Raw genomic sequence first — 14,752 nt, forward strand, 5'->3', positions numbered from 1 at the left:
CACATTCCCCATGCTCAATTCTGCGATCTCAAAATTTCCTCCCCGAAGGCAAACATTTGGGAAACAGAAGACGTGTGAAGGGTTCCTTGAGAGACTTAAGAAAGCTCATGCAAATATGCCTCTTACCCCTGCATCTTCCATTGCTGCCTGGGAAATATCCGCCTGGGCACTCTGAAAAGCACTTCCCGTTGTGTAACACCTTATCTGAAGCACAGGTTAAACAACTGGGCTGGGCTGAATAGCACGTTTCGCAGGACTGGTCACAGACTACCAAGGAAGGGAGCTCATTAATGAAACACACTCAAGAGGCAAAGAACAGAGGCATCAAATCAACTAGATAGATAAAGTAAAGTAAACCATGCCTTGTCATTTAAATGGCATCTTTTAAATGTTCCTCTCCAGCACAAGGAACCTTTCACACTTTCCTGGAATAAGCAGTGACATTCACAGAGGGAGATGTGCAAGTACAGGCATGTATTCACTGACCTGTATCGTGCCTAGGACTCATAACTACAAACACCAGCAATAGGTCTATCGCCACGCTCCCTCCTTGCATTTGCAGCCCACATGGAGGAACGCTTGGATGGATTAGGGAAAGGAACACTTCCAAATCCCATCAGGCTTCTGTACTCTATAAGCAGGCATCTGGAGTGTAAGGTTTACATCTCCGTGCCTGGATCCAACTGCTACCACTACTGCTTCCTGTTTCTAGCGTTATACCCCAGCAAGGCAAAGGAGGGTGGAGGATCTCACTACTGCTTTACAACTCCTATCACCCTGCCTGCAGCGGACTTGCCTTCTATTTGGTCAGTACGCTCTCCAGGTCCAAGAAGGTTTTCATCCCAACAGCAACATTACCAGCTAGGTTGCTCAGGCACAATTATATTAATGCTCTGAAAATCATTGTAAACGACTCTGCCTGCCTGTAACTTTTGTCTGAGTGACACTTTAGGCTGAAAATGCACACCAACTTTGCCTAACTGCATGCAGATGAGACACTAAAATCTCTTGGTTTTGATTTCCTAATGAAAAACTCAAACAACTATTCAGTGAATCCAGAGACATGTTTACATGTCCTGGGACATATAGAAAAAGACTCTCCAGCTAGTGTTGCATTTTTCTTTCCTGTTCATCAGTGGTCCTATAAATAAGCCATCTCATAAATGTACATAATTTTGTACAACAAACATCAGTTCTCACACTGTTCAGGAAGTAAAGGATGGAAGATAAGTTGAGCAAAAAATTATCACTTTCCTCCCTCTTCCTCTTTCCTACAAATCAAAGCCACAAGCATGAAAATGCATCTAAAATCAAGCATGATAATGTTCCTAACCAATTTCTGTGGTCCGTATTTTCCCAGGCAGTCAGTTCTGAAGTTAACTGACCAGTTGTTTAGGAGAAGCAGTATGAAGCTCTGGTTTCCTAAAGTCAGCAGCACTACTGCTGCTGTGTATTCAGCAGGGCCAAGAATTGTACTTGACTAATTTTTGTTTTTTTTTTCACCAGTGAGACAGCCTCACTTTAAAACAGCTTACAGGTCTCCAGCTCGGTATCAAAATCAGCCTTTTTGGAAGATGATCAAAAGCCTGAATCCTGGTGGATGTGAGAACAGCCATACAGTTTTGAGGATTTTTATTGCACTGGCAATAAAAATAACAAAAATGAGTAAGCTGCACCTGGGTAAAATTTCTCTTTAAGCTTAAGTAATTTTTAGCTACAGAGGCAAGATTTCAATTCTGCACATTTCAAAACACATGTGTGTAAAATTTACTGGGGCAGTGGCCAAAATTTGCACTAATTTTGTCAACGTGCTGCCGGTTTTAGGCTTTCCCTAGCTAGCTGTGCCACAGCTAGCAAAAACACCACTGACTATGCTGGAAGGTCCTTCAAAGAAACTGGAGGTGGCTGCCAGCAGAAGCACAGGCTTGGCCCAAATAGTTGCAGCAAATTTTAGATTATTTATTTGAGGTTTTTTCCCCCTTCATGATCTGTTCAGCTTCGGTTTTGATTTTTCCCTCCAGCCTTCTCTTCCTCCTCTTCTCAGCAAACCTTCCTAGCTCCCAGGTCTCGTCCGTTGTGCAGGTATTAGTTACTGTGATGCTGAATTATGATCAAATTTACAGAAACCGGCTGGCAAGGGCCGTTTTTCTTCCCACAGATAAATGGATTTGTCAAGCCCTCAAAAACAACTCAGTTAGGCTTTCAAGCTGTTCAGTGAGAGAAAAAAACCTTAAACCTCTCAGCATCTGATTAGCTTAAATGAATTAATAATCTTACAAACAAAAACAGCAGCTTTCCTTATCTGATATTTACGCACAAGGTGCATCTGGCTTCATAAACATGAATAAAATCACAGCTGCTGCATGGCTAAATGAAATACTGATTTCATTTTTGCAGAGCATTTCTCAAACTTCTTGCAGTTGAGGAAGACGACAAGCATTTACCGCTGCAGATTCCGTCCTTCTCATAAAATCCCTTTCCACAGCTGGCCACGCAGAGCCCTGCTTTTAGCACGTGCGACGTGTCTTTGCAGGAGAAACAATTGTTGTCAGCGGGTCCCCAGCACGAGGAACAGGACTCATGGCAAACTGCAGGAAAGAAAGGTAAAAGATTAATGAATGATCAACTTTCCACCTTCTTTTTAAAATGAAGAATTTGCAGCAATTCCATTTTTTGAAGTTCTGCTCCTTGAATTTAAAGGCATTCACTGCTTCAGAAGAGAAAAAAGAAAGACTTCTGCTCTTCCCATGTTAGTATTTTCATTCATCTCATCTCAGGGGTACGATTTACATCATCATTTTGTACATGCACTGCGACACCTAACATACATCAGCGTTGTCTCTGCAGCTGTAATCAGACTAGGAGAGTGCCGGCAACACCTAAGTCCTGTTCACCATCATGCCAGAGAGAAGAGGCATTCCCTTACTGAGTAGAGATACTAGTAGCATTTCTCTCTAGGTGAGCCACATATCATGGCTGGGAGACAGTAGTGTTTCGCATACGTCTGAAGTCTTAACACATCTCTGCAATGCAGGCAAATCAAAATGCCCTTTTTCAGGCACAAGGGCACAGCAACCTATGGGCCAAACGGTCATCTGCAACCATGATAATGTCTTGCAATTAAACTCACAGCTGTATGTAAATCAACTCCGCCTACCAAATCACATGTTGAATGAACCACCTTATTCAAAACTGTACAAGTTCAACTGTGAGGAAAATCCATCCCATTATGGTTCCCATGTATGGAATCTGTGCAGCAGATGCACATCAAATCCCATGATACCAGTGCTTTCATGAACTGTATAAATTACAGTTCTTTTAGCTATCAGATTTTCTTTCCTGATTACACTCAAATACATTCTTAAGATGTTCTTACATTTATTATTTCACAATGAGGCGGGTACATGCTTGTGTTCTCAGACCACGACAGGTAGGAGAAAACAGCAGTATATGACATCTGTTCTGTATCGACGAATATGTCTAAAGTTGCAGCCACCCAAGAAAAACTCGTCAGCAAGTTGGCATAACGTAAGGCAGGAACCAACAGGTGCAACAGCAGTCAGTGAAAATTCTCTCATTCTCTGGGAAGCTTAATCCGCATAACTAAAAGCACACTTACATGTGAAACGGTGACAAAAGCAAACACCTTCCTGCCAAAATAAACCCCCCAAATGAGTGACAATTCATCTTCTCCCCAGTAACAGGTGAGAATGAAGCGCTTCCATTCCAAGACCATGCCTAACATTTCAGGGCAAGGGCAGAACAGAGAAGGAATGATTGTGCAGGACAGCACACAGCTGTAAATATGTTTACAGCAAAACAAGCAATCACCAGAATTCCCCTCTCACTCCTGTTCTGCACGATTGTTATGCTTCTTCTGTCTGCCTGAGGCTATAATTGCTCTTGTGGTTTGTTAATTAATGAGACAGAGCACCTATGGTTGTGCTTATATATGAGTCACACTGCCCAGAAGATAAACACCCTATCTTAGTGGATCTCATTACTCCCTGAGGCAGGGAAGCGTTATCATCTCCATCTCATAGACAGGCAACTGAAACACAGATGTGACATGACATACATGGGGTTAGAAAAGGGAGTGTTTAGGGGCTAAGATACAGGATACATATCCAGCACTTGGTCTTTTGACCTTCTGGGTGGCTCCTTCTCCACAATTCTACCTTTGTTTAGTTTACCTTTTCTCGTCATTTTCTTTTATTGCCTTATAATTAGCTGTTTGCTTTCTCCTTTCTCACCTTCCTTCATTGTTTTTCCCTGCATGATTCCCGATCTCTCGACAACGCTCTGACTATTCTATCTGGCTCCTGAACACTTCTATGTGAGAAGTCTGTCATAAGGATACTGGGCATTCTGTGCCTGATAGGATCTCTCCCACTGACTCCTACAGCAAGGTAAACTAGTACGTATGCCAAGACTATCAAGTGCATCTAATTGCTGAATCACAATGCAACTAATACTAGACATCCCATTTGAAGGCAAAGATTGTGCACATTTCTTTGCTCCAGTCGATAATTTCCCTTGCTGATGAAAAGCTCCATCTCATTCCAGCCTGGATTATTCTCAGGGCACGTTTACACTTGCAAATTAACTGCAGAGTATGAGTTCATGCTCTAAATTCCTACGTACTCAATTGTCCTTACTTCACCTTCCCAGCCATGAGTATTTTGCTCCTCTGAGCTCACTGTAACTTTCAACATCCTTCTGAAAGGATGGACACCAGGACTTGATCTTCTAATAATACATTCCCCACTGCACAGACTTCTTCACTGTTAACCTGCTTAAATTTGTTGACACATCTGAAGTTGCCCAGTTATTTTCAGAAATTCTCACATCATCTCTGTAGGCACTGTTCCTTTCCAAGAAAAGCTTCTCCCTCCTGGCAGCCTGGCCTCCAAAACTATATTTAAAAACAGTCAGCCTTGCACACAACTGTATTAAAGATGCCCTTTTGATGAAAGTCAGGTCAGCTGGGCAACTGTGGTTTGGCTCTAAGATTGTCCTCCCACTGAGCACCATTTGCCTGCCTGCAGCAGACCAAGCGCTTCTGAGTACCTCCTCACCTTTATTCTCCCAAGCAGCTGCCCTAAGCTGCCGTATGTGTAGGGCAAAATAAAGTCCTGGCCTCCTTCAAGAGCCACACATTTTGCTGAGCGTAACTCTTACCATAAACAGCACCGTCTTGGGAAAGTTGTTTGGCATGGATGGATTCACATTCCAAGCTCTTCTCAGGAGCTAGTGCCCAGCAGAACTGCCTCTGTCAAGTCCGCACAGTTTTTCTGCTGGGCTTCTGTCACCACTACCACTGTTCTCAACTACAGCTAAGCATGGTGCTTTCTCCCAGCTCACCTTCCCTTCTGGCTCTGGCCCTCTTATGTCCTTCTACAGGCATACGGCTAAAGGGCTAACAGAGCAGCCCGCAGTCCAGACCAGCTCACACAACCTGTTTTCTGTGCCAGAGAAACTCAGTACCAACGTTACTTTAAACACAGCTAGCAGGAAAGGGACAGAGACAAGAAGGATGTTTTACGCAAGGGGGCTAACAGCATTCCCAGTGCCATACTTTCAGTGGGAAACCTGTAATGCCTAGACTTGAGCCAGGTGATGATAAAAACATGGCAGTCTGCAGCTTGGATGAGTTTAGGATCTTAATTCAATCCCTCTCTCCAGTTCCCAGTTGGCTGTCACTGCTTTCTGTACTGATCCTGCAAAACCACTTCAGTGTGTATCACAGCAGCTTTTACGTCCTTTTGTGAGGCAGCTGTTGTTTTAAAAAAACATGTCTTCCTGGAAGGGGAATGACTTCTGTGGTTTCTCAGCTACACTGAAAGAAAGGCTACAAGGAGAGAAATGAAGTACATCCTACTGAAGGTCGTCACACCCTCTGAGAACACACAGTGAATTTGGTAAAATGCTTGGAAACAGATCCTCCAGACTCCAAACTACTCAACAGTAACCAGGGCCATAAAGTTTCTTTCTAGCAGGGGAATAAAGTACTGAGAGGTTTGAAAGAAGGCAAGGCAAGGAGAAGGAATGTGACTTGATTTTAGCAGTACAGACTTACGTAGCATTTGGGAGCACAGCAAATGACTCAAACTACAAGATCAGTGACAATTTCCTCAGGTTGGCCAAGAAAAGAAAACACCTTTGCAGTAAGCCTCAGCTCTGCTTTGCAAGCTCTCACCGGAAACATATTCCACAGACTCTTCTGATACAGCCATTTCTGCATGCAAGGTGGCACATGGCTCCAGGAGCTGTCAACTGACAGTCCCCAGATGACAAACAAGCACAGCCTTATTCCTGCTCCTACAGATACAATGCTACACTTCTTGTGCTTGCAGCAACAGGCACCAGGCAATTTATTTCCATGTCTTGAGGATCGTTTTTTCGCAAGTCCAGCAGCTACCTAACCCACTCGCTGTTTGCCATCAGACGGCACAGCCACAGCTGGAGCTGTTGTTGTGGCTGAGACAGCAACTCCAACCCATTCCTGCCCTGTGTTTATATGCATTTGCAGATACCCGGCCTGCAGAGGCTTTGCTCTTTCAGCACTGGATCACTGCCAGACTTAACAGCTGCTCATTGCCCAAACAGCCAGTCACCAGCTTCACTGAAAAAGCAGGGGAAAAATGGAAGCATTCAATGAACCACTGTCAGCTAAAAAATCTTTGCCTGCAGAAACTAAGTGGCTGTGAGAAAATCTGTCAGAAGAAGCAATGGCATTGCCAGGAAACTGTTTTCACCCTTTCTTGCTATTTTCAATTCAGATTTGGTAGGCGTTATTTTCTATTCCCTTTTCTCTTCCATGTGAATTGACACAGGCAAGATTCTGCACCTTACCCAGACACTGCTGTGAAAGTTAGATTGTGTTTTTGCAGTAGAAGCTTCTAATATCAAAGTATAGGCCCTTACTAAACTTATAACCTTCTTATAAAATGGCTGCACAGGTTGCTTTTCACAAAAACATTGCTGAGGCAGAGACTAGCACAAGATAGGGCAAATATTTTGCTTAAAAGCAGAAACTGGAGCATTCTGACTAATTCAAGATAAGGCAAATCTACAGAGTAGGCCTAGCACAGGACAGAACAAACATGATAATCTCTAGAATGAATGCAATAACCTTACAAAATATTGCCCTCCTATCTCCATTGAAAAATACAAAATATACTTAAAAACAACAGGTTGGTAACAGATCTAGTATGGAAATATTCCTTACTAACTGTGTCAAGAAGATTGTGAGCCTGGGATGCTCAACAGGAGAGATGAAAAAATGCATCAGGAAAAATGTATGTAACGGTGTATATTTCACTGACAAGGCGCACGTTTTCATTCTTGCTGCAAGAGGGTGCACATCTGCCATTGCAACTGCAAATAAAGTATGATGCTTCACTGAGATCCTTGCCAGAGTCGAATTTATTGGCTGAGAGTGCTTCTCACACTGCTGCTGAAGAAAAGAGATTCTGAAGATTACATTTGATCTTCCACTTGCGACTGGATACACAATTCTCTGTCTCAACTGACGCAATGGTATTCATTAAGCTGCAGTAAAGTATCTTTTCAGAAAATCAGTGCTAAACAGACAAAACTTCAGGAAGCACTTATTTTCTGTGCAGGTTGCAAACGGCATTCCAGCAAGAATGCAGTGCAAAATCACTGCCGGCTTTGAGAAAGCACAGAGGTCCATGTTCTGTGCTACACGGTATCAGTAACCACCTCTAACCTGTGAGCTGGGAATGCTTAGCTTAGGCACATTCAGTCACTTACTCTCAAGGTGAGCCTCTGCAGCCAGGATACAGCAGAGAAAAACAACAGGCTGTGAATAAAAATTAAAGGGCTCTGCTACACCGCAAGCTGGGTCTTTTAATATTAAGTTACACCTCTCAACATTTGCATTTTGGGAGATCCAAGCAGAAACGCTTCTGTTCTGCCTAAGCTTTTGAATAATCTTGAAAAACATAAATAATTAAGTTAGAAAAATGCAATGAGAGCACTGAACACTACAAGTCCTTCGAGCCCTTCTACTCTACCAGGCAGACATATTTTATTTTTGCTTCACTTTGCTTTGCCTTTGGTGCGGGCTTCTTAATTGTTTCCACAACCTATTTCTTACAGGGAAGCCTTCATCTGCCACTCGGTCCTAAGCCCAATTCAAAGTGAACCATGACCTTTAAATACACCACTATGGGTTCTCAACTTTACATTCTCTTAATGGTTTTAACACTTAAATAAATAGGTGTGGGGGGAAAGGCATGAAACAACCTTGGTGTAAGACTAAAACTGGGAAGAGATCAACAAACAGCTGTCTTCCAAAATTCCAAGTGCATTCAATTAAACCAGGTGTTATAAACTATGAACAAAAGGAAAGACTAATTAATTGTCTTTTGTTGCAATGCACACAACAGTGTCTCAACAGCAGAATGGAGTAGGAAACCTGTCTTTATAGGTGTTTTTCATCTCCAGAGTGAATTTCTCAAGAGAGATTTTACTGGAACCGTAACTATTAACACAGTCTAGTTCATTCTTTTTATGATTTCAGAACATGCTTATCGCAGTTGTTAAAACGATTATGAGAAAAATATTCCTGAACAGCCTAAGGCCCATTTGGGCAATCAGATTACAGATCTGTAAAAATGAAGAGAACACAAAGAAAGAATGAATGGAAACGAATTATGGACTGTATCTGAAATTTAAGACTTATTCCACTAGTTTTACTTTATGCAGAAAATGCAGCCAGGCAGAACTAAAGCAAATCGGTTTAATTCCCCTGAGGAAACAGGAACAAATTTTCCCAGCAACTTTCAGCTACAAGCATGCGTGACTGCAAATTTGGATGGAATGTACAATCAGTAATCTACAAACCAGTAATAAAATGAAACATTAGCCTTTCCCTCCTGCTTCAGCAGTACATGGGCACTGCCAATTAAAACATCGGTAGCAGATGGAAAGGAAATGGTAAAATAAAACCAAATGAAGTAGAAGATTATTTGATACTTAAGACTGTAAGTTCTTCTGGATTGGGTCTCTTTTTCTCTATTTATACACGCACAATGGGGTCCTCCTCTATAGTCAGTGCTGAAAGACAGAGGTTTCTCAGACTTTCAAAACCTGAAACAAATGGTCAGCTCTTCAAGGCAAACCACTTTAGAAAAGGAAGCTGGACTTAAAATCTGAAGTGCTTTCCCTTGAAATGTGCCAAATGCCCTATGTTTTTGTTTAAGCAGCAGGGCTAGTTTCAAAGAAATTAAAATGGTCGCTCAGGAAGTTGAGCATGTGCTCCACACTGTTGATGAATGAGAGCTGTAGAAATAATTAGAAGCCTTCAAAAAAAGGCCAATGTCAAGAGGAGAAAAGTAGTAGCTTCAGAGAAAACAAACTGTCATGATGAAAAAGGTGCTTTACAGTTTGGGAAAAATACAAATATTTCAAAGGAGAGAGAGAAGCTCATAAAAACACTATTATAGTCCCATCAAATAGGAAACTGTAACACTGCAATCTTAATCTCAGTCTTTCTAAACACTATGGTATAGGATTTAGACACACACCAGTTGTCTTGTGGAATTACTAGTTTACTTGGTAAATATTCTTCCTGAGAACAGTTAGCCCTACCAACTTTCATGAAGAGAGCAACGTATGAAATGAATGATGGCAGAACAGAACTAAAAACATTTTTAACAAGTCTTTACTGTGAGTTTTTCTGGTCCTATCAATCCTCCATCCCTCCAAGTCATTTTCCCCATTCCTCACAGTACTGCCTCCTCAGACGTTAAGCATTACCAGCTGCAGCTTAGTCCACACTGAGCTAAAAGAAAACCCCCACGGAGATCAGATTGTCAGGCACAATTCAGGGTGTTATATCCTTAGTAAAATTAAAGCGCACACTCTGCTCTGCATCCTCAACACCACAAGAAACAGTCATGTTTCCAGAAGAGAATTCTGAATTGAAAGAGGACTGTGGTGGAAATCTGAAACTGCAATGTTCAAAAGCAGGGAGTTTTAGAACAACCAAGCTCATCAGCTCAGGAATTTTAATGAGTATTTCCCCAGCCAGTAATCAGTTTTATACTGTATGACTTGGTTCCTCTGATCACTCCTCACTTTACTCTAGGGTGAACATTAACACCTATGTCAACAGCAAGTCCCCCAACAGAGAGAATATCTAATCATTTGGGTACCGCTTTGTCTGCCATTTTGCTATCACAAAGCACTGCAATCTTTTTTGCTTCAAGTTACCTGCACATAAGAGTTGATCCTGAAAGAACCCCTTCCCACATGAAGTCACACACTGCCCGTTTTTCATTAGCAGGGATGTCTGGCAAGAGGAACACTCGAAACCGTTGGTACAGGCTGAGCATGTTTCATTGCAGGCTTCCAAGAGAGGAAAAGAAAAAAGCATTAATTCCAAACATCTCGATGCAGCAAAATACCTCTGCTCTGATGAAAAGAGACAATTTTGTCTCGCTATGGTAAAAGAATTTAAGAATTCTCTCTCATTTGAAATCTCTTAAAATCCTAAGTCTATGGCTACCGCTCAGTTTGTGCCTAAATACTTCTCCAAACATAGCTTGATAACCTGTATAGAGTAAGCCTGTGGGATTCTACAAACAAAAGCACAGCAAGCCACAGAAAACACAGGCATTTGGCAGGGCACAACCCCTGCAGAGATTACCTAAGCAAGTCCCCCCGTCCTGATAGAAGCCTGATCCACAGGTCTCCACACAGCGCCCATTCTGCAGCCACTTCTTCACATCACGGCAGGCGTTACAGTGATCAAAGGACTGAGAGCAGGTCAGACAGTCTGGGTGGCACTCCCCTGGCACAAAGAAAAGACACAAGGGCAAAAGCCATCAGCAGTGTTTTCCGTCAAAAAGAGAGAAAGAAATGCATACTCCAAAATCAAAGTAAAATTAACTACTAGCTTATCTTGCTGGTTCATGCTCTGTTAGTTTTGGAATGGTTTTCTTCCAAACTGGCATGCAAAGGGCTAAATATTATATTTTTGTGTCCTAATATGTGGGAGAGTATTATCAAGACTCTGGTTTCCTAGGCTATCAATAAAACAGAAAGTTCTTGCCCACACTGCTGTTCAGCAGTAACAATCATAAGTGATCAGGAATTAATGACCCAAAACAACCTAAATTTCAGTTTACTTCAGGCAAACCCTGCAATAAGTCACCTGAAGCACACATATAAAGTCAAAGTACAGTGACAGACCACATTCCCTCCAGTAAGAAGCTTTATGTCACAGTGCTGTAGAAGAATTTCTTGACCATGGGTATTTTCTCAAAAGGTATGACTGGTCTCTTTGCAGAGACCAGGAAAAAAAACTATTTTTTCTTTACTACTGAGCTACCTCTGCTTGCTGGAAGAGAAGCTGTCTGCTCCTTTCTGACAAGTCAGCAAAAAGGATCTCACTGCTGAAAACCCCCCATTTACACTAAATAATCTGCAAGTTTCCAGGCGGCTGTATCTAAGGAAAGAATTGGGAATTTCTTACCAGTAACTTCCCAAAGGTACATGCAGCTCCATCCTCACAGACTGACAATGAACTAATTGCTCAGAGAGGTACAGAATGGACAATCTTTCTCTACGTACAAAAAAAAAAAATCCCTCTGCTCCAACTCAAATGCTCTTAGAGAGTGGACATATTTGCTGGTTTTTTTGTTTGTTTGGTTTTTTTTTTTTTTTTTTTTTTTTTTACAGAACACAACTATGCTTGGGGCTAGATTATCTACACTGGCCACTGGCTGAGAATAAATGGGTTCTGCCTGCCTGTTTCCCTCAGCACATCTGTGAGAAGCAGCAATAACTTTTTACTGGTTTTAAGGATGCAGATGTGTTAGGGGCTGATGCTCTGGGCTCACAAGTCAAACCGCTGCAGGCTGGGTTTTGTATTTGTTTCTCATAGCCTGCAGTGCAAAACAGAAAAAGAGGGAAAACTCTAGGCTTCAGTAAAGGAAATGTCCATTTACATTTTAGAATACAAAAATGCAGGTTTAGCTCTCTAAGTCCAATACCATGACTTCCAAGTGTGCATTTTCCAGGGGACTACCACTGCAGAAGCTAAAAAAGAGGCCAATATTTTCAAGGGTTACCTGTACTCTGGTACCTCTTGATAAGAAAGGTAACAGATAGGTCCAGAGAGCACTTTATAATCTGTCCCCTCCACAGGAGTCAGTGCAGATGCTGTTCCCTTTTGAAAATCCAGGACAATTTTATCTGAACTGCCCCAAACCCATTTTCCTCACTTTTCAATTTGCTGTGCTTTGCATTTTTATTAACATACAGTAAATAACAAGCTTTAACATATTAATGTGGCAAATGTGCCAAACCACTCCTGCAAACAACAGTATAATTAAACTGTGAAGCTATTTTCTTTCTACACAGATAAACCATTAACTGGAGCACTGTGATAAAACCAAAGTTAGATGAATACAACAAGAACAGCTACCAAAATGAAAAATTAGCAAACCACAGATAAAGCCTATCAACTACAAAATGTAAAGCCTACTAACCGTGATGTGTAAATGAAGGAGAATGAAAACATCCTGGGGAAAAAATGAATTTATATGTAAAATTAACCTATAGCCAAGGCCATTCTGATTTTTCCAAACACTTACTAACTGGCAGGTGTTCTGCCCCAGGTGAACCTATGGCTTAACACTGTAAGCACATTCTTTCTCCTTCCCACTCCCAAGAAATAATCATGAGCCCATAAACTCCAAAACTCTTGTAAAGATTTGCAAAGACAGTCATCTGCATTGTAAAATTTGTGTTGAAAAAAAGGAGAAGACAAAACACTTTCAAAACACCATCCCCGAGAAGAGACTCTTGCCAAAAGAAAGCCATGATTTAAAGCAAGGAAAGTCAGTAGGACTGACTTCCATCCTTAGGATGGAGCCCTATGACTCTCCAGTAAACCGAATTATGGAAACCAGTTACTTTGCAGCTGCATATTGAAGACAAGTTAAAATTCACTGCAGGCATCAGACAAGCATGAGGAAGGCAAGGGACAGCAGGGATCCCATGATGCACCCTGCGTCAGATGAGCACGCGATGCATGTACTCCCGCCCAAAAGGTGTGACGAAAGGGATAAAGGAGTAATAAAAGTGATAAAGCACGACAACTGACACTGGGTCCATACCTGGCTGGCAGCGTGGACAGCAGACACCCTTTTCCCTGACGGCAAAGCTGCCTGGTGGGCAAGGCGGACAGGAGCGCTGAAAGCAGACCACCTCCGCATCCCGGCATTCACACTCTCTGCACAGCCCTTCCTTCCATGTCTCTCCGCTCTGCATAATATGACACCCAACAGCCCGGATTAGTGCTCTGCACCACCAGCACAGCTGCTCTGCAGTCAAGCCAAATCAAGACAGTGCCTCAGCAGCACCTGGTCTGCCACCCAGTAGGGCTTCCCTGCTGCTTACTGCTTCTATGGTGAAGGAGAGTCTCCGCATAAAAAAGGTGTTTTTCTCATGCATGGAAGTTCCCAGATAAACTTCAAGGCTCTATCAGTGACAGCAGTAAGCTAAACATCTCTGCGGCTGTTTAAGCTCAGAGGCCAGTTGATATGGGACTATGCATCTCTGTACCTCTTTGTCTTTCCAAATCAAGGCAATCTGCAAAGTGCTTGCTGAGAACAGCCCATGTCCTGTGACCTCCGCATCACATTCCCTCTTAGCACCTCCTCCACAGGGGGGTGTTTTTCAGTTAGCACTAAGTCCTTTCTGCTTCTAACACTGACCTCCATTTTCTCTAACTCAAAGCACTTCCTCGTGTCTCCAAATTCTGCTGCCTCACTTGTCCACTTTTTTTTCCCCCACAGTTCAGTAACATGTGTTTGAGCAGATATCCTTAATCTGTTCTGGGTCTGAATCTATTAATTTGCATAATGACCTTCTTGTCACACTTTCAACCTCCTTCTAACCTTGAAGGTTTGTTGTCTCGTTCTACTTTGAAAGGACTGGCCACACAGACTGAGGTGGTGCCATTTGCTTTCCTCAGAACCAACCATCCCACCTGACACTGCCAGCTGCCTGGTATATGGAAGAGAGAGATCTCTGTCCCCCTTCCTGCAATTTGCATCTCTGGGTCTGCTCAGAAGGTCCCCGAAGCTGCCCTTGATGGCTGAGGCTCTGCCAGTCCCATGTGAAGTAATAAAAAGGCAGAAACGAGTCAGCAAGCATTTTAAATGCTTGTGAAGCTTTTGTGGCAGTTCCTCTTGAAAAGAATAAAGCACGAACTGGAATAAACCTAGCATCTTAATATATTTTATCTCATTTAGGTCAGAGAGAGATCTGAGAAAGAAAAGGAAAGTATTAGCATTAAAGAACAAAACAAACAAAAAACAGCATTCAATTTTTCACTTCTCAAATCTGTCGGCAAACAGCAGCCATCAGGTCCAGTCCTCATCTGCCTGAGCAATTAAAAGACCATTGCTGGTATATTTTAACCACTTTATGTTTTCCTTCCATAAAACTTCAGAAGGAAAGTTCCTTGAAAATATTTGTAGAATAATGGACTCATGGTGAACATTGTAATAAATGATACAAGCAGAACACTATACATTGCCTCTGCCATACAGCCTCCACTGAATAGGTCAAAAGTAAGGTATCTTTACCTCCACGAGATGCACAGGAAACCAATGAGTACGCATATTAAATATTAATGGAAAATGATTGATTATACTGCAGAAAAGAAAGCAAGGCAAATTTAAACCCTGTAGTAGATGCACACAAT

At 42.2% G+C, this 14,752-nt stretch overlaps 1 protein-coding gene across 3 annotated transcripts in view; it reads right to left on the reverse strand.

Annotated features, from left to right (window-relative positions):
• The window catches only part of FRAS1 (Fraser extracellular matrix complex subunit 1), a 169,246-nt gene that overhangs the window by 79,915 nt on the left and 74,579 nt on the right, over positions 1–14,752 (reverse strand). For all 3 annotated transcript variants that reach the window (XM_021395041.1, XM_021395042.1, XM_021395043.1), the window contains exons 11-15: positions 13,158–13,305; positions 10,682–10,825; positions 10,246–10,380; positions 2,445–2,588; positions 127–267 (exon numbers count right to left, since the gene is read on the reverse strand). In XM_021395041.1, the coding sequence (XP_021250716.1) occupies positions 127–267; positions 2,445–2,588; positions 10,246–10,380; positions 10,682–10,825; positions 13,158–13,305 (712 nt within the window). The remainder of the gene's footprint in view (positions 1–126; positions 268–2,444; positions 2,589–10,245; positions 10,381–10,681; positions 10,826–13,157; positions 13,306–14,752) is intronic.

The sequence above is a fragment of the Numida meleagris genome, chromosome 4 (assembly GCF_002078875.1).
Source record: "Numida meleagris isolate 19003 breed g44 Domestic line chromosome 4, NumMel1.0, whole genome shotgun sequence".
Taxonomy (NCBI): Eukaryota; Metazoa; Chordata; class Aves; order Galliformes; family Numididae; genus Numida; species Numida meleagris.